The sequence below is a fragment of the Grammomys surdaster genome, unplaced genomic scaffold (assembly GCF_004785775.1).
Source record: "Grammomys surdaster isolate TR1022 unplaced genomic scaffold, NIH_TR_1.0 139, whole genome shotgun sequence".
Lineage (NCBI taxonomy): Eukaryota > Metazoa > Chordata > Mammalia > Rodentia > Muridae > Grammomys > Grammomys surdaster.
Window position 1 is genome coordinate 3,995,011 of NW_021604597.1, and position 19,292 is coordinate 4,014,302.

At 42.0% G+C, this 19,292-nt stretch overlaps 1 protein-coding gene across 1 annotated transcript in view; it reads right to left on the bottom strand.

The window, feature by feature from the left end:
- Frem2 (FRAS1 related extracellular matrix 2) overlaps positions 1-19,292 on the bottom strand; it is a 133,585-nt gene that overhangs the window by 24,497 nt on the left and 89,796 nt on the right. The window contains exons 7-11 of the mRNA XM_028763594.1: positions 8,867-9,016; positions 6,682-6,891; positions 4,695-4,892; positions 3,337-3,501; positions 2,716-2,898 (exon numbers count right to left, since the gene is read on the bottom strand). Of these exons, the coding sequence (XP_028619427.1) occupies positions 2,716-2,898; positions 3,337-3,501; positions 4,695-4,892; positions 6,682-6,891; positions 8,867-9,016 (906 nt within the window). The remainder of the gene's footprint in view (positions 1-2,715; positions 2,899-3,336; positions 3,502-4,694; positions 4,893-6,681; positions 6,892-8,866; positions 9,017-19,292) is intronic.

The window sequence follows — 19,292 nt, forward strand, 5'->3', positions numbered from 1 at the left end:
CTCTCCTCCCCCCTCTCTGTGTATGTGTGTAGGTGTGTATGTGTGGAGGCCAGAGAAGGATACAAGGTATCCTATCACATTTTTCATTATTTCTTTACGACAGAGTTTCTCACTGGACCCAGAGTTAAGCTGGTGTCCAGCAAGCCCTGCTGATTCTCCTCTCTGCCCACTTCAGTGCTGGGATTCCAGGCATGGGGCTCCAAGGCTGGTGCTGGGATTTGAACAGAGGTCTCATGATTGGAGCCTTCTTCTCCCCAGTCCCTCTTATAATCTTTTTTACTATTCCCTTTTTCTCTATTCTAGCCAAAGGAAAATTCTAATTACAACTTACTAATTGATTGTTGACTTACATTATGGAAACTGCTGAGTGACAGGATAGTACAGACTTCTCCTTTAGCCTCCAGATTTCTATGCTAATGAAGCCCAGTGACTGTAGGCTGGACCATGAGCAGGAATGACTAAGTGCTTCAGGGTGTCTAGACAGACACACAGAGACTCTGCCTTTGGAGTAGTTTTAAGTGCATTAGGAAATTCTATTTCAAAAGCACTTATTATTTTTGGCAGTGTTTTCTCCCTTATCTGTCTCCTTCCAGCAAGGACTGACACACTGTCGTGAAAAAGCCACCCAACCACAAGGATCCTTTGCTGATCACTGACTCTTCACTAAGATTGTTGGGTTTTACTGGCATCTGAGTAGCAGAGCTTGTGAGGAAGCTGGAGAAGCTGATTTGTAGGTGTTATTCTACCTTTGGAGAAACTGCTTCCAAAGAGAAAATACAAACACAGAAAAATATCATCTCTCCCATTGGTGGAGACGACACTATTTCCTGTGGCCATGCAATTATCAACTCCTTATGCCAGGACACTGTGTCTCCGATGTACCTCCCACACACTTTTGTACTTTGAAATTTTCTATTACCAATTATAAGGAAAAATTTAAAAATTTAGCTATTAATCAGTGCAATTAAAATTTTCCTTCCAATTCGGGATACAACTTTTTCTCCCCATCATTAGCCTTCTTATACAATAGTCTTGGATTTTTTCTTATTTTTAGCCCCCAACAGAGACATAGGAAAATGAGAACAGCTAGTTATTTCTGGTCTACAAATTGGTTTTTAATTTTTAAAAGCAAACTTTGTTGTGTAGATTTGGTATACACAATGCGATGCTATAAAATAATTTGGCTTGGTCTGTGTGCTGTGACTTTTAAAAATTATTTTCTTACACTAAAGGTGTTGTGAAATTTCCCAGGAAAACACACATACTTGAGTGTGCTTTGTTGTGTGGTAACTGTCAGCTGACGGCTCCTGGGGCTTTTCTCCACAGTGGACTTTCTGGTTGACCAACAGTCCAGCCTCTTCCTTCTCCCCAGCTCCATTTACTTCTGTCGCTAGGCTTCACGTCGGAAGCATTCAAGGTTTTTTTTTGTTTTTGTTTTTTTTGGTTTTTTTTTTTTTTTTTTACAAATCTCTGAGTTATACAAACCAAATGTCTAAGAAGTTTCAAAATAATGTATCACCAACATTTCAATCATTGATACTTGATGTGTGTTTTCCAGATGAGATTTAAGGGTCTGACATTTCCCTTGCGCTGTCATTTTGTTTCATGGAACAAGAGTTCAACCTTTATGGTAATATTTTTTTTTCTATTTGATTATGCACAACTACAAGTTAGATTATAAAATGAAAAATTGAAACATGTCATATGAAAGTAATATGTCAAATTTTATTATAAACAGTCAGCTGGTGTTTAAGGGGCTACTTGATACCTACATGGATTTAGCATTGTTTAACTTTATTTGACTTCATGTGTTAGTTCGCTACATATTTATAATTTTACACTGTTCACTACAAGAATAACTTTGTTCCTAAGTTAAACAATTTCTTTTTGAAGGTTATACAGCGATATTCAGAAGTTTTTTTTTTCATGTAAAATCTGTTCATCACAAAAAAAAGACTGACTTCAAACTTTGTAATTTTGTAGTAAATCAGTTTTATTTTCACAGCTTTGGAATTACATATGATGTACTTCAAAGCCTGGGAATAACACTGACTGTCAATACAAAGGAGAAGAAGCTCCGTTGTAGAAACTGTGTTTCTGTTACGTAGTGATTTTGTTACTGATTCAATAACACCTGACAATTTTGTTAATGAGTCGGAAAATCAAGGTGAATGCTGCTTGACAAGAACTAATGGCCTCTGAGGAGAAGAGGTAGAAAGGTAGGAATAGTTCTTTGATAAGCAGAATTTATGTTTATATTTATGCTGTCAGCAAAGAACATGGAGAGGGGAGTGTCTATTGCTTTACTAGCACAGAAATGTAAATGGTAGACAATCTGACATATGCTGCCCTGGCTGGTATTTTATTATCTTTTCATGGTCCCCTGTCAGCAAGAAGCTGTCCAGTTTTAGCATTTGACCGAAGCTATTCAGCGTGATTATCATGCACTTTCAAACTCACAGCAAGCGTATGCTGCAACACCTGACTGACCACTGCATGGAAGTAAGACTCATAGACAGTCAGTAGGCTCAACACACACACACACACACACACACACACCCCAATTCTCAAAAATTCTCTGAGAGAAAATTCTAGAGACTGCTCTTTATATTCCTAGAGTAAGTTTAAAAGCACTCATTCATTTTCATCTCTCTTCCTTAAGTTCCCAGGTCTGACAAACCCTGATCCAGCTGACAGACCCTGGAAGACCCATACCTTCTGACACAGGATGATAATCCTCTCCGGAGGTAGCTGAGCCATCCTTGGTGTGGACTCTCACAATGGAAACCTTTGAGGTGTCTCCTTGGCGGACCACTGGAATTTTGACAACCACAGACTCTCCTGGTCCACTGGGTTCAGTGACACTAAATTTGGTTTCCCCAAATTTGATAACAGCTCCTAAGAATGGGGAAAACAGAGAAATGGAAGTTGCTGGGAAAGGGAGGTGGGTGTGGGCATTTCTTTCCATTTCTGTTTCCTTTCACATGGAGGACTTTTATTATTGTTACACTCTGGGCCATTCTCTGTTAATTCAATATTAATGTGAGTGTTGAAGGAGACATGTTAAATGTATCCTAGATCCTTACTGGGAATCACTGAACCATAGATTGTGAGTTGTCTATCTGTCCCAAAGAGCGTACAAGAGCAGGCCACTGAGAAGGAGCATGGAAGGGCCCAGGACTCCATAGACATAAAGGCCTGTATAGGGACTCAGTTGTTTACAGGTCCTCTCGAGAAAGAGGGTTGCTGTTCTGAGCCACCTGGGAACTCAGGGATGGAGAGCGGGGGGTGGGCTTTGGTTCCAGAGTCACTGTTAGGAAGTCAGTGACTGCTTACTGTCAGCATCATCCTGGATCTTTATCAGGGTTTCATTCTGCTCGCCGACTGCAGCTCCAAAGGCAGAGCTGCCCTGTGGCGTGCCAAGGACCAGGCGCAGCTCCTCCACATCCTCATAGAGATCATCGTCCATCAGCTCAAGGACACATGGCTTCTCCGTCTCACCTGGAGCAAAGGACAGTGACACATTCTAGAGGGATAGGCCAACAACTAGAACAAAGCAGAAGAGGGTGCCAGGGAACCGCTGTCCCCTGCTCTACCAGGGCAAAGAATGCTGTTCACAGAAAGCCTGGAAAAAACATTTGCTAACTATTCGACTATTTGAATCTAGGCCCATAATTTCAGAAGGGTCTCTGTCATTTCTCTCTTTACAGCCTAGCACTCACCTTAGAAAGCAAAGGAAAAAAGGAAATGCCAGTTTTGTGCATGCGTTCCCAGAACTGTATGAGGAAGTTTGCCAAAAGATTACTGTGGATTGGCTCTTGTCAGCCTGACTACACTAGCTGTTCATGTTACTGACTTCTGGCCTATTGAACAAGTCATTGACCCAAAACAATTAGAACCTTGCCTCTCACAACTGGGACCAGTATTATAGCTCCAATTTCCTCAATCTCATTAAAAATTTTTAAAAACATATTAACAGATATAGGATAGATTAGCAGATGGATGCACAAATATTAAAAAAAATCATCCTTACTGTTGACAACTTAAACTGTTCTCAAGACTCCACCAATATAAGCTAAACTTTCCACATGTCTGTGTTTCGTTTTGTTAGGATATATTCCACAAAATTACACGGTTAGGACAAAGTAATGAAAACTATGAAGACACTGAGATACATCAAAAAGATGAGATACATTTTGTCTAATAACATTTCAAAATTAATTTTAATTTCTAGCCTTGTGACATTTGCATGTTTGATAAGTTCTTGTCCTCCGAGTTCTGAACTAACAATAAAATACATGATTAGAAATCAAAAGGTTAATGAAGAAACCCCAAGGCTTAAGCTGTCCCGATGCGCATGCCTTTTCTTACAGTGCACATAAAGTCATGTTGCAAGCTTGTGGGAAAGTCAGGAAACTTGATTTTACTGAATTTTCTGCAGTGCATGTTTGGTGCCCTTAAATTGCATATAGAAATTTCAAGGGCTTAAGGTACTGTGTCCATAAACTTGATGACCTGAGTTCAGTCCTCCAGATGCACATGGAGGAAGGGAGAGAAATCCCAACTCCTAAGACTTATCTTCTGACGTCACATGTCAGCTTTGGCATGCACATGTCCCTCCCCCATACCCGTATACACAAAATAAATAAATAAATATGATAAAAGATCTAAAACATTTTCAAGCTCACACATACCAGGGAGGAATGTGACTGTGGAAATGTCGGTATTTGGGCGTTCCTCAAAGTCCGCCATCACCTGCGCAGACCCCTGTCTCGTGTAGCATCTCACGGAAGACTTGTGCTGGACGTCACCACTCCTGTAGATCATTGCAACTACACGTCGGTCATTTTCGCTGCAAGTGTACATTCTTTCTTTGAATTGCATTTTAGGCACTGTGAGAAAAAAAATAAACTCATGGGTCCAAATCAACAGAAAAGTCCTTTGATTAAAAATGACATTTCAGAAGATACAGTTTAATGCAGAGAATATGACAATAAATGAGGAGAATAGCGCCTTGCTCCCAGTTACTTGCCAACATTTTGACCTCGGGAGACCCCTGTAAAAGTTTTTATTTCCTTGTTGTTGTGATATTCGTTGACCTCTTTTGTAGAATGAGCATGCACAGCGAGAGCTTAGGCAGGAGATAAAACCAGAGGCCTTCAGACATTTGTGTCACGTGCTTTCAGATGTTCTTGATATGAAAAACATTAAGTATTGTACACATCGTTACCTTTGATGCAGCAATGAGTGATAAGGAAAGCTGGTGAGTGTGTGAGTGTGTTAGTTTTAGGTGACACTGAAGCTAGACCAGTCAGACCAGTCTCATTGAGAACAGGTTTCTTTCTTCCAAGCACCCTTGGAAGCATCATGGTAGAAAAGTGCCAGATTTCTGTTTTCAGTTATGATATTTAAAGAGGCCTGCTACAAACAACTTTTATGTAACATTTTTTTCTCCGAGACAAACCTCTACCTTGGAGGGAAGCTCACTGAGATAAGGGATGTTAAAAGGGAGATGAACAACAGGATGTTCTGAGTGGAGGTGAAACATCACATCATACAAGGAAGCTTCGAACAACCCAAAGGCTCCAGGAAGTCCCTGAAACTGACCAGATTCATTGCCCTGCACCCTATACACACACTTCCCAACCATATATAAGCAGTAAAAGACATTCTCAGAGAACTGAGCTTCCTGGAAGAGGCAGAGACTAAGCACATCACCTAGAAGGGATACTTTCCTACCACTTTAGAAAGTGCTACCTTGAAGGGCACTTTCCCACCATGACATCTCCAACCTGTTGAGCTGCCTGCAGGCTGTGCAGTGTGCTTCAGGGTGTCAGCTTTTGTGAGGATGAGCTATTATGCTGCATCTGTCTTTGAGTCATTTCTGCTCCTGTAGGTAACCCCAATAGAACTACTTATATATAGGGTCGGCCAGTGGAAACTGGTGACATCCTTACTTTGGTCTCCTTAGGAGTAGTGTCACACAACAACAATGTATTTGACATTTGGTCAGAGAATCTGAGGTGTGGCTGGGTGACAGAAATGGCAGAGTGGTAAGTGGTAAAGACCATGGATACTCAAAGGTTCATGAAGAACCATATAGCTCTGCCCATGTGATAAAGAAAGTTTGAGCCATTCAAGACACCAATGATAATACCGCATTGTTCTTTAAAATATAAGGTTAGTCTTTAGAGACTGTCTAATTCTATCAAAATGAGCAGGAGTAAAAAAGACGTGGGGTATTTGTGTAGAGTGAATGGTGTCTCCCAGGCCAACATCTTATATGTTGAAATCATACTCTGAGTGCCTCCAGAGTAGGCAGGTAATCAAGATAAAAGGTCATTAGCATGGACTCCAGCCCAATATTTCAAAGGAAGAGCTGTTCCTGCAGAATCTGAAGAGCTAGATGACGTGAAGAAGCTCAGGGACAAGATGGCCACTTATGGGTCAGTGAGAGCCCTGTGCCATCTTTCCATTGTGGCAGAAGGAACCAAGCCCGCTGACTCTCTGTTAGGCCTCTCATTAATAGTGTGGTGAGCTGCTGTTGTTCAAGTTCTCTGGTTTTCGGCCCTTTACAGTGTCAGCCCTAGTAAATGCCCACAGGTGTACTATACAGCTTATCACCCTACCTGCCATTTTTACACACTCAGTCTTATAGCTGTAAAGTTTAAAGTCACTCACAGTCTGAGGCAGAGTCATTTATGGACACAGTGGCCTTGCTGGGCTCGCCAAGGGCAGCATTCATAGGCATGCGAAGTACCAATTCAAACTTCTCAATCCCCTCCAGTGTTGGTCGTCCCAGGTCATCCAGAATGACCACACGAACAGTCTGCATGTTGACGCCAGGTGCAAAATCTAAATTGCGACTGATTCCCACATAATCTGTTCCAGCTAAAATCATAATGGACACATTATTTACATAGAGACTAAATAAAAAAAAGAAATGACATCGATGAGTTTATAATGTTGTAGAAACCAAGAACAGTGAACCCTACAGAGACATGTAATTAAACAAGATGGAAAAGACTGGTGTCTGCATAGTTATTGATTCAGTAAATCTAAGATGGAGTTCTAAACATAAGTCCAATGGCTGGATTTAAATCACATACTCTTACATTTCATGTTATTCCTCTTCCATCCTTATTAAAGTCCTTTAATAACCAGTTATAAAATAATCAGAATATCAATCAAATGCATGGTAAAATTACATATAAAATAGATACTTTTAAATTTTGTTTTTATCTTTAAATATCTATTTATTTCTGTTTTGGGAGTGACTATTTTACTGAGGCACAGACCTGTAAGTTAGGACTCAACACATTTCAGCTCCAAGTGTCTCTGTCACTCACAAAAGACAGTGGGAGTCATTTTCAGTTTGTACCTGTTTTATCTTCTAATGTTCAACTGTGAGTGTATCAGTCTTTGATTCATTAAGACAAAGTTTCTATTTCTTACAGTTGGAGATGTAACTCAGGGAGAATTGTGTGCTGAGCAGTGCAAAGCCCTGGACTCAGTCTTCAGTAACCAAAACTCAAAAAAAAAAAAAAACCCAAACCAAAAAACTCCCAAAAAACAAACAAAACAAAAACAAAGAAACAAACAAACAAATCCAAATGCATACACACAAAAATGTTTCCTTGTGTTTCTTTTGCATTTTGGTTTTCTTTATTCTTATTTTTCTTTATGCACACCTTCAACTCTGAGTTGAATTTCATTCTTAAAAGTGAATACTTTGCCTGGTGTATAGTGGCACATACCTTTAATTCCAGCACTTGAGAGGCAGAGCCAGGTGGATCTTTATGAATTTGAAACTAGCCTGGTCTATATAGCAAGTTCCAGGACAGCCAGAGCTTTGTAGGGCCCTGCCTCATAAAAAGAGAAAAAAAAAAAAAGAAAAAAAAAGAAGACTATTGGGGCTTAGCTTGGTCGAGTATGCCTTTAATCCAGGCACCCAGGAAGCAAAGACAGGTAGATCTTTGAGAATTCAAGGTCAGCCTGGTCCACATAACAAGTTCAAGATTAACCTAGTCTACATAGCAAGCTCCAGGCCAGCCAGGGCTATACAGCGAGACTATATAAAAATTACAAAATGAAAATGAAACGAAGAAAGGGAGAAAAGAAGAAAGAAAAAGAAATAATTTGGCTAAAACAAATATGAACAGACACGTGCAGTCTGCAAGGCGCAGTGGTGGTATTAAAAATTCAGGAGCTCTGGATGACTTGTAAAATCGACCAGGTCTTGCCTGTTCTGTGTGGTGACAAGTAGCCTGTATGATGTATGTGTGTACTATGTCACACTTTAGTCACACAGGATGAATGAGTGTATATGAGAGAAATCATATTGTCAGTCAGCTAAAAAAAAAAAAAAGAAAAAAGAAAAGAAAAAGAAAAATTTAAGCCCTATGTTTGCCCTTACGTGTATGTATGACCAGTGCTTCAGAGCCCGGAACAAGAAGCAGAACTCTCCCAGCTAGGACAATTTATATAACAATGTGTACAGGGAAGCCTGCTGAATGTGAAACATTTACAGGGACCCTTAGTTAAAATGAGGATGTGGCCTGAAGATGTCCTCCTGGGAAAGACATGAATGGTGTTAGATTCCGTGACAATGGCAGACGTGAGTACTTCCTTGTATATATATGTCAGAACAGTTGACCACGTTAGCTTTGCTGAGCAGAGAACCAAGCCATGCACATGTGGGCATCACAATGTAGCCTCTGCATCTTAAGTTACAACCCAAACTCTGCTTCACAGTTCTGAAATCCCTTTCTTTATGACAGTAGATCCACTGAGAATGATTCATTCAGGAGTAGTTGGAAGCTGTAGAACAACACAAAAGGCTGATCTGATGTAGGAGACTGCTCACCATCTGCAGAGGGGGGTTCTGCTTTCCGGGACCTCACTGTGACACTGGAAGGCTTAGAGAGGTCTGTCCCTGTCCTCCACACCTGCAGCTCCACGTAGCCGGCACTCTCGTCCACGGAGTACTGGGTATCCCCAAAGTAGAAGGCAGGCTCTGTTAACAGAGGCACAGGACCCATTGCTGTTATTTCTATCTCTTTCATCATCTGCCCCTGAGATGACACACATGACGTGGTTTGCCTTTCATGTATGTAAATATCTATGTCATTGTGTTTTATGGTGCTGTACACTGAACGGAGGCCTCGTGCATGTTGGCTGAGTTACATCCATAAAGCCATGTGTAGGTTATAAATGGCTTCTAGGTACCCTTAGAAGCTTAGCCAGAAAAATACAACCAAATGAAACACACATATAACACTTTTTTGTTTTTTTCTTAAAGTTTTGCCTGAGTATTCATTTTATGATTCCCCACTAAGACCCAATCATGGGACAGAGAGATGGCATCTGCCTTATGCTTTCTTCTGGTGCATTGGATTAAGATTTAACTCATGGTCTTTGAGTCTGTTTTTACCTAGAAGGACTAGAATCTGCAAACCAGACTAGTAAAAAACATTGTCCCCAAGGCTTTAGGGAGACCAGGGCTGAGTGCTAGTTACTTGTAGGGCTTTGGGTATTCTTTATATTCTGAGCTTTTACTGAATAAATAACCTATGCTAATGGCTTCTTAGTGTCATTAAAGGGTGGTGTTAAATTTCACTGAATTAGATTGAACACCTCCAACACCAAAAGAGAATCTTATACTTTATTTACGATCTTACACAATGTTGCAATGGCTCAGAAACCCCCAGGGTGTGGCCGTGTGTGTGTGTGTGTGTGTGTGTGTGTGTGTGTGTGGTGAAAGCACTTGCCTAATATGTGTGAAACCCTGGATCCCATCCCCAGTGTGTGTAATAAAACAAAGCCACAGGGAAAGCAAAAGGCAATCTGCCTTCACTGCTGTATCTGCAAATTAACTACCTTTATTAAGAAGTATAACACAAATACATGTTTCTTCCTTCATCTGACAGGTATATTTAGAGGCAGCTAGCACCCCTGGCCTCTTAAATCATATGAGACCAATCTTGGAAATATTGGCCTATGTTTGTTCAGAGATGATAAATCTGCCCATGGCATAGTTCGCCTCCCCCTATTCTTTCAACTTGGACACGCAGTGTGTGTACAGATGAAGGTGTTATCTTATAACCCCAGGCAAGCAGACCTGGAAGACAAGCTAACACATTCCTTACATTTCTCTCGTCTAAGGAGGGGCAAAAGTGAGAAAAGTGAGGCCAAGAAGCCAGAAAATGACTCTTCTGAGCAGATGGCTGAACCAGGCGAAGCAGCTTCTCCTCAGAAGGCTTTCATAATTATCATGGAGGACCGGTGCTGTTAACCACTGGCCATCTCTCCAGCTCCATGCTTGGGACATTACAATCAAAAGGAGGAAATGAATGAGTGGTTGGAGTCATCAGAAGGTGAAGAAACCTATGCAAAATTTATGACAACTGCTCTGTCTGTGCTAACAAATAGTTTTTGTAAGGAAGACTTTTGCTGAGTGTGATAGTTTGAATAGGTATGGTTCTGATAGACTAACGTTTTAATGTTTGGTATTCAGGGAAGGAGTGGCACTATTTGAGAAAGATTAGGAGGTGTATCTTTGTTGGATGAACTGTGTCACTGTGGGCAAACTTTGAGGTTTTGTAAGTCCAAACCAGGCCCAGTGGCTCTCTCTTCCTGCTGCCTGTAGATCTGAATGTAGATCTCTCAGCTACTTCTTTAGCCCATGACTGCTAGCAGGCTGTCTTACTCCCTGTCATGATAACAAAGGACTAAACCCCTGAAACTGGAAACAAGCCCCAGTTAAACATTTTCCCTTCTAAGAGTTTCTGTGGTCATGGTGTCTGTTTTAGTTAGAGTTTTATTGCTGTGAAGAGACACCATGACCACAGTAACTCTTAGAAGGGAAAACACTTAATTTGGACTGGCTTACAGTTTCAGAGGTTTAGTCCATTATCGACATGGCGAGAAGTTTGGTGGTGTTCAGGCAGACATGGTGCTGGAGAGCAAGCTGAGAGTTCTACATCTTGATTCTCAGGCAGTAGGAAGAGAACTGACTGAGACCTCAAAGCCCACCCTCACAGTAACATACTTCCCCCAACAAGACAGCACCTACTCCAACAAGATCACACCTCCTAATAGTGCTATTCCCTATAGGCCAAGCGTTCAAACATGAGTCTATAGGGGCCACACCCATTTAAGCCACCACAGTGTCTCTTCACAACAATAGAACATTGACTAAGACACTGAGCCTCTCTGGTAAGCTTTTATCGCCCTGCCCCTCATTAGATACTTGATTAAAAAAAAAAACCTAACTGAAGACCTTTGTAAATGTCGCAGACATATTCGCATTAGAACCTAGAGCAAAATAGACACAACCCATTCAGTTGCCTAATTCAGCACTGAAGTACGCACTATGCACTGCACCTTGCACTGCAGACTTAACGTAGGAAACAGGCAGTAGTTTGACTGTTAAGCAGAAGAAGGATGATAAAATAACCATGCTGCCGGCATCCCCCACTCAGGTATTACTGCAAACATTCCTCAGTACTTCATCCCTCTCAGACAACAGCAGTTCAGAGCACATGTTTAGTCTCTCTGCACAGGACAGATAAGTCGTATCTAAATCACTGGAGGGCCTCACCACGAGGGAGGTTTTCCAAAGGTGCACTGAGAATGTGTGAAATTCCTAAAGGAAGACAGGGTCTCGCCTCATCCTTGGTAGAACACTTTAAACTCAAGGGCAGAGGTTAAGGCACTCATGGTGGACTTCCTCTAGCTCACTAAGCATGAGCCAGACTTGCAAGCAGACACTGTCACTTCATGGAGGACAGGTTGAACTACATCTGCTTTTCTAACATGGAAGAGAAGGAAAGGCTTGGGAAGGCCACATGAATCACACACCTGCAATAAAGACTAAAGTAAATAATTCAAGTTGTATTCCCAGGAGGAGAAAGTGATCTATCTATCATCTATCTATCTATCTATCTATCTGTCTGTCTGTCTGTCTGTTTGTCTGTCTGTCTATGTATCTGTCTATCTATGTATCTATCTATGTATCTATGAATCTATGTATCCATCTATCCATTCATCCATCATCCATCCATCATCCATCTATCTATCTATCTATCTATCTATCTATCTATCTATCTATCTATCTATGTGTCTGTCTATGTATCTGTCTATGTATCTATCTATGTATCTATCTATGTATCTATGTATCTATGTATCTATCTATCTATCTATCCATCCATCCATCATCTATCTATCTATCTATCTATCTATCTATCTATCTATCTATCTGGTGTCTGGATTGATGTTTACAATTTCACTGTGTCTCCTGAGATGAAAGGAGGAGGTACCAGCAGTAATTGCTATCTGGAGCCAAGTCTTATTTACTTATGGATGTACAAGGGCCATTAGTTAAGTAAGCTCTGCAGCTCTAACATATTTGCTTAACACTGAATGGGATAGAAGCCTGTATGCTGTCTTTGGGCAAAGCTTCAATGCTGTCTTTGGGTTTAGTGTTGAAAATAATACAGGGGACTTGTCCGTAATCTAGAGACCCCTTTGGAGTTTTTTTTTTTTATAAATAATTTATTTATTTTTTTCAAATCATAATTTATACTCATTCACATAAGGGTTATAAACACAAAAAGGCAGGACGTGGGGTAGGGGATGACACCAGAGTGTGAGTGTTCAGGGGGAATACAGACATCTTTCAGAACAGGGTATCGGCTGGGTGAGGGTTCAGGGGACAGGTCACTATGACTCTGCCTATGATTCACTTGTCCTTATCTAAGTTGGTATTATCTGCCAAGGCTACCTATTTACAAGGTCTATGACTACTCAGGCTGGTAAATTTCCACGAAAGCTGCCTGTTTACAATCTCTTATAGCCATCTGTTTTGATGTTTTTCCACAGAGACCCAAGACTTGGTGTTAGTATACGTGTATGACAGGCCTATTGCTGATTTTAGGCCTTCAGTGTGTAAAACCCCTTTGGAGGTTTTGATGATGTTCTCGTTTGTTTTCTATTGCTGCAATAAGCACAAGGATCAGCAGTGACATGGGGAGGAAAGGATTTACTTGGCTTATGGTCCCAGACCATCACTTAGGGAAGTCAAAGCAAAGACTCAAACAGGATCCAGAGAGGAAGGTTACTTACTGGTTTGCTTCCTTGGCTTTCTCATCTATGTTTCTCATGTATCCCAGGCCTCTATGTCCAGGGATAGGAGTGTCCACTGTGTGCGCTGGACCTCCCACATCAATGACCAATTGAGAAAATGTCCCACAGGCAAAGCCTTGGGTCAACTGATGACAGAATTTCTTCAGTTGAGATTCTCTCTTCCCAGCTATGTCCAGGTTTGGGTAAATTTGAAAAAGACTAGCCAGCAGACGGAGTACTGAGTTCTCACAAACCATTTCCTATAGACATATCAATGTCGCTTTCTCTTAGGGTGAAAAGGGTTAAGTTCCATTCCTGTATCCTTTACTTTTCTCTTCACTGTGACAAAGTACTTCTGAAGCAACTTTAGGAAAGATGACTTTAATTTGGCTTGTATTTGGAGGAAATACATTGTAGCAGGAAGGTATGTGACAGGAATAAGAGATGACTAGACACACTGCTTACACATTCACTAACAGAGAATGAACAGGAAATGGGGCCAGTCTATCAAACTCAAGGCCCACCCCTAGGGACACAGTTTCTCTAGTAAGCCTCCATCTCTTGAAGGCTCCATAACTTTCAGAACAGTGTTCAGGCATATGAGCCTGTGGGCACAGTCCACATTCAAACCCTAACTGCCACCCCCTGGCTTCTCTCTGGTTTATCACCTACATGCAGCTAACTAGCATCATGAGATGTTTGGATTTCCCCAAGAACCATTTAAAGAGGCTTTAGACTGGAACAGACAGGCAGAAAACAAGTAATACCACACTTACCCTCTTGCTGGGAAGGTTCCCATGGACCTCAGTGCTCTTAGGATTGGCCCCAATCTCCTCACTATAGAGTCCAAGACATTGGAACTTACAGACTCCCTCTGCCTTCTACACCGTGTGCTGGTACTGTCTGCTCACTGACTCAGCATCTGGAATATCTTGTATGTGTTACTCCCAGCCAGTTTCACCTACTCTTCCCTTAGGAAGATGCTTCTTTGGGGACTATTCTGCCTTTCCTCTTGGCTCAGCCTATAGGGCCGAACTGAACTTCCTCTATTCATGTGCACTTTCTTGGCACTTACCTCCATCAGTATCTAGTCATAGGTATATAAAAAGTATCTGTTGAATGAATTGGCAACAACGTAAAGATTATTTATTGTCCATAGCAACTGAATAAATAAATACAGTCCCTGTGCTGGAAGAGCATGAAGCACTCAGTGCCAGGCACAGGCAGTGTGCACCCCGAGGGAGCATGCAGTTGTTTGTGCCAGAGAATGACTTAGTAGGCCCCTTTGATCAGGAAGCCTAATAAAATCCTAGAATATTTTGACTGCATCCTACATTTCTTTCCAGAGATACTGTACATATATAAACATACATCCTAAAATGGACCAGTCTTTAAAAACAGTTTTCAGGACTTGAGCTGGCCAGAATTCTAACTGTGGAGGCCATGGGCTCAGTCACTTAGCCAAGGCTCAGTGACGACTCCAGACTTCACTGCCCTTACTCTCCTTAGCTAGCTCTCCCAAGACTCTTGCTTGATGTGTTTCTTCACAATTACTGGAGTAAGACTATCCACCAATTAACATGTTCTCCTCACACCATGAGTTCCTCAGAGGGCAAATGAAAATGTAGTTGTTCTGATTACGAGGACAGAGGGAGCATCACTGAGATTTTTGAGGCGATAATGTAACTCCATTTGCGGTCATGAGTAATTATTTGGGAAGACTAGTTGAAAAAGCCTCCAGTCAACATTGCATCTGTTTGACAAGACAAAGGCTACAGAGAGGCAAGCTTCAAAAGCCAGTCGCAGGCGGAAAGCAGCCAAGTTTTTGATGTGGTGAAAATGAGGTTCTTTCCAAACCCATGTATATCTTTCAGTTTCCAGACTGCACTGCCGTGATGTGTTTAATAAAACATGGAAGGAGGGCTGGAGAGATGGCTCAGAGCTCAGTCTCAGCACCTACGTCAGAGCCTGTATCTAGAGTTTCTCAGTAAAGACGGTGAATGCAGCGGCAGACTTGAGCATTCACCTCTTCAGGTTACATCAAAAATCTTTAGTTCGTTGTAAGTTGTCTCTAGTGCTTTACAAGATATAACTGTCTTCCACAGTGATTCCCTTTTACCTCCTGTTGACAAAATCACACCGAGTCTTAAAGCTGGGAGGTTAAATAACTTGCTACATAATCTATCTAGAAAAAGCAAGAGTCAAACATGACATCTTAACAGGGTGAGAGGTGAATGCCTTTCCACTCAGCAGTAATTTCTTTGACCATGTTTAAATAAGCTGAGCAATAACATACTTAGATGTTCGAGTTTTTAGAACATTCTCTTTGAAGATGCATAATGAGAAATGGCTGCGTGAAGGAAAGAAATGATCTTCTCTGCAAGGAGGAACAAGATTATGCTATATGTGCACACGTATAGTTATGGAAATGCAATTCTCACTTAAAAAATTAAGGGGAGGAACAACAAGAGGAGAGACTGTGCTTAGAACTACTGCACCTGTGTCAGAAATCACCAGGCACAAGTTTCACATGAGTATTTTTATGCCTGCTAACTAACGATAAATGTATAAGATTTCCAATCGACAAAGGCTCTGACATGAGGCTGATTGATTTGGGAATCTCAGCAGCTGAAGGAGGAAAGGCTAAAACGAATAAAGTGTTAAACGCAATCTGTGTGAGGTCTCAGGGATAGGAGCGTGTGGCTGGCGCTGGAAAAATAAACAACGTCGACCAGAGACTGGCTGAGAAATGACACTTGAAACATGTCTGCTGGCAGCCAGAGGAGGTCCAGAATAAACAGCCCAAGCCACTCTGTTTGGTTCCAGGCTCAAAGGAATGTGCTCTTCTCTCTTCAGGATCCTGCCTATGCTGTTCAGGGGTGGATGTCAACTCTGCTGGTGGCTTTCTAGTTAGTGTAGCAATGGGAGGAACCTCCCTCCTCCAAGCTCAGAGGGCAGGACATCTTGGGTCACTGTGCAAAGCCTGACCTTAAGAGAGTTACTTCTCTGAGTCTTGAATTCATGCTCTACAACACAGGGACACTCCAACTGGACCACGTGATGCCAGACCACCTGACTTACTGTCCTATCACACTCTTTTTCCTTCTCTGGGGACCAGGGATTCTTGTGTAGGTTCTACTTGAAATCATTTTTCCTCCTAATTCACATTCATATAACCTGTCCATGCTTACTTTCTGTATTCATTATTAGAAGGCAAATAAGAAGAAAATTCTCTTAAGTGAGAGTTGAAAAAGCCATTCTTGTCTCATAACTTGTTGGTACCCAAGATGATAAAAATGTAGGGATTACAACTTTTGTATCTCATACACAGATAACCCATACTCTGTAATCCACCTGTCTCTGAAGCTAATTCTTAGATCGATGACTAAAAGTATTTGATTTATAACCAAGTTTTTTTTTTATTAACCAGTGTAGCCTACAGAGAATGAAAAAGTAAAGTTTAAAGCCTCCTAGATGGAAGACAGCAGTCCTGAGTTTATGACCTGATGGACAGTCCTGGCAGAGCCTTGTAGGCTATGGAATTGAGAGGTAGTTCAAAGGGAGGGCTGCATAAGGGGACTGGAAAGCACTAGAAACCTAAAAGCCACTTTAATCAGGCTATTGGTGTTCAGATAAATGCAATGTTAAGCAAGATGGCTGTGGCATACTACTATTATAAGAAGCTGGGTTTTTGAGGCACTTACATGAGTGGGTGAGGAGAAGTCTGAGGGGCATGGGTGGAATGGGAGGGCGACCTGGGCAGAGTAGCAGTGTGGATAAGTCCCTGACCTTTCATGCTTGGAGGTGGCACCATTTGGCATGGTGTAGTATGGTCCTTGGTGAGAGGAGACAAAGTGAGGCAGGAAAACAGGTGGCAATGGCCAGGCTCTGCAGGTCCCTGCGACTGGAGCCTTGTGCTGGAGATATCTGGTAAAAGATACGCTCAATTGTAAGATGGGCAGGAGCCTGGTGAGATATGTATTCAGAAGAATGGAGGATGGATAGACAGACTATAGACAACAAGTTACAGGCATGTCGGAGCCACTTGAAGCTGGCTTTGATGTTGCATGAGCTGTTTCAATGAACAGAGATGGCACAAGGATTAAACCATAGACATATAAAAATGAATATGGATTCGGGGTGGACAGTGAAGGGAAGAAGGGCTGGTATTGTTAGATGCATTCACTATGCTTGAGAATACAGGAAAGAGGGGACTGGAGAGATGGCTCAGCAGCTAAGAGCACTTGTTGCTTTTACAGAAGATCCAAGTTCGATTCCCAGTACTAACATGGTAATGCTCAACCATCTGTAGCTCCAGTTCCAGGAGAGCTGACGCCCTCTTCTGGCCTCTGGAGACACCAGGAACACAGGTGGTTCTCAGACATACATGGAAGCAAAATACCCACACACATGAACTAAAGCAACTTTAAAATTAATTTTTTAAAAATTAAAAAAAATACAGGAGGGAAGCCAGGGAGGGCAAGGATTAGCTGCTATAGCCCACACAGCCCCTTTCCTGCTTTGCTTTCTCTTGATGTCTCAAGCTAGTACCCTGCTCACCCATGTGGTGCTGTGTGGTTGTCTTTTCACTCTTTAAAAACAGAAAGAAAAGAAGAGACGTTTTTCACCCACAGCTGAATTTAGCTCTCCCATAATTACAACACAAGAGTTTTCAAGTTTCTTTTCTAGAAAAGCCAAGGGAGAAAATGTTTTGAACAAGGTAACAATTTCCTGTCTCCAGAGGATTAATCAAGGGCTTTCTGCTAATGGCTGACTATTGAACCAAATCCAGGGCACAGAACTAGGTAAGTCTACCAACATCGAAAATAACTTGAAAATATGTACAAGATCAAGTTCAGAAAGAACACACATTACATTTGTCAGGGCTCAGTGATCCCTGGAAAGGTGGCCTCACCCCTTTGTCCCTCTTTTAACCGTGTTGGGTAGTCTAGATGGCCCCTTGCCCTGCCAAGATGGAGACCACACACAGGTGTGGAGCAAACCTTGGCATTGCTTTCCTTTCTGTCTCTCATCTCCAGGGTCATCTTACAGCACCAGGACTGTGGGAAATCTGTGGCTTTTCATGTTTACTTATTTATTTGTTTTTGAGGTTTTCCGGAGTGAACAGTGAAAACCACTCTTCTGAGTGAGGGAGAATCTTACACAAATAAAAGGTGACCCAGACCGAGCCCTTCGCTGGCCTTCTGACCCGACAGCTTCACTTTGTAGCACATTTCTGGTGGGGTTGGGGGTGGGGGAGAAGGCAGTGAAAGCAAATGTTTGTGGAACACCCTCAGGGAGATGGAAACCGATCTATTGCAGCCCTATAAGGAGAAGGCGTATATCCCCTCAACAAGGCCTGGCATTTCATTTCTTAAAAAACATTCTCATCAAGAGCTACTAACCATTTTATTTCTTTTTTGAGGCTGTATTCTGGGACTTCTGGCTTGTCTAAGGCAGTGCTATCCTCAACAGTGCAACTGTCTTCACAAAAGGGAGATTGTCAAAGCCCAAGGCTCCCGTGGCAATGCCCATTCACTTGCCAGATGTCAGTTTGAGTGACTCCATTGAAGGTTTTTTTGTATGGAGGAAGGGGTGGGGAGGCTCTTCCTGGAGGTCAGGGACAAGTTTCAAGACCTTCAGAAAGCTTCCTGTGGTAAGCCTGCCCTTTACATTTGACAGGCTGCAAGGGTGTGTCTAGCTTCTTGTTGGAATTCTCCTAGAAAGGGCTAGTCTGTGTTCAGCACTGTTTTCAGCACCTTGGAGCTTATGCGATACTTAGAAGGGGTGAATAGGGAAACATGCCCAGGGATGCAGAGCAGATTGTAGTCTCTATCATCTTGCATGATGTCTTGAACAACACAAGCATTTAGCAAACATCTAAGAAAACTAAGGCATGAGTTCAGTCACCGCTAGGCATCTTGGAAGCTGTAGGATACCTCAGTTACCACTAGGCATTTTGGGAAGCTGTAGGAAACCTGGCCGGTTCTTTAAAGTGAAGGTTCATTCCTTGCACCGACAGGATGGCTTACAGCTATGTGTAACTTCAGCCTCAGGGGATCTGATTCTCTTTGTCTCTGTGTCTGTCTCTCTGTCTCTCTCTGTCTCTCTGTCTCTCTGTCTCTCTCTCTCTCTCTCTCTCTCTCTCTCTCTCTCTCTCTCTCTCT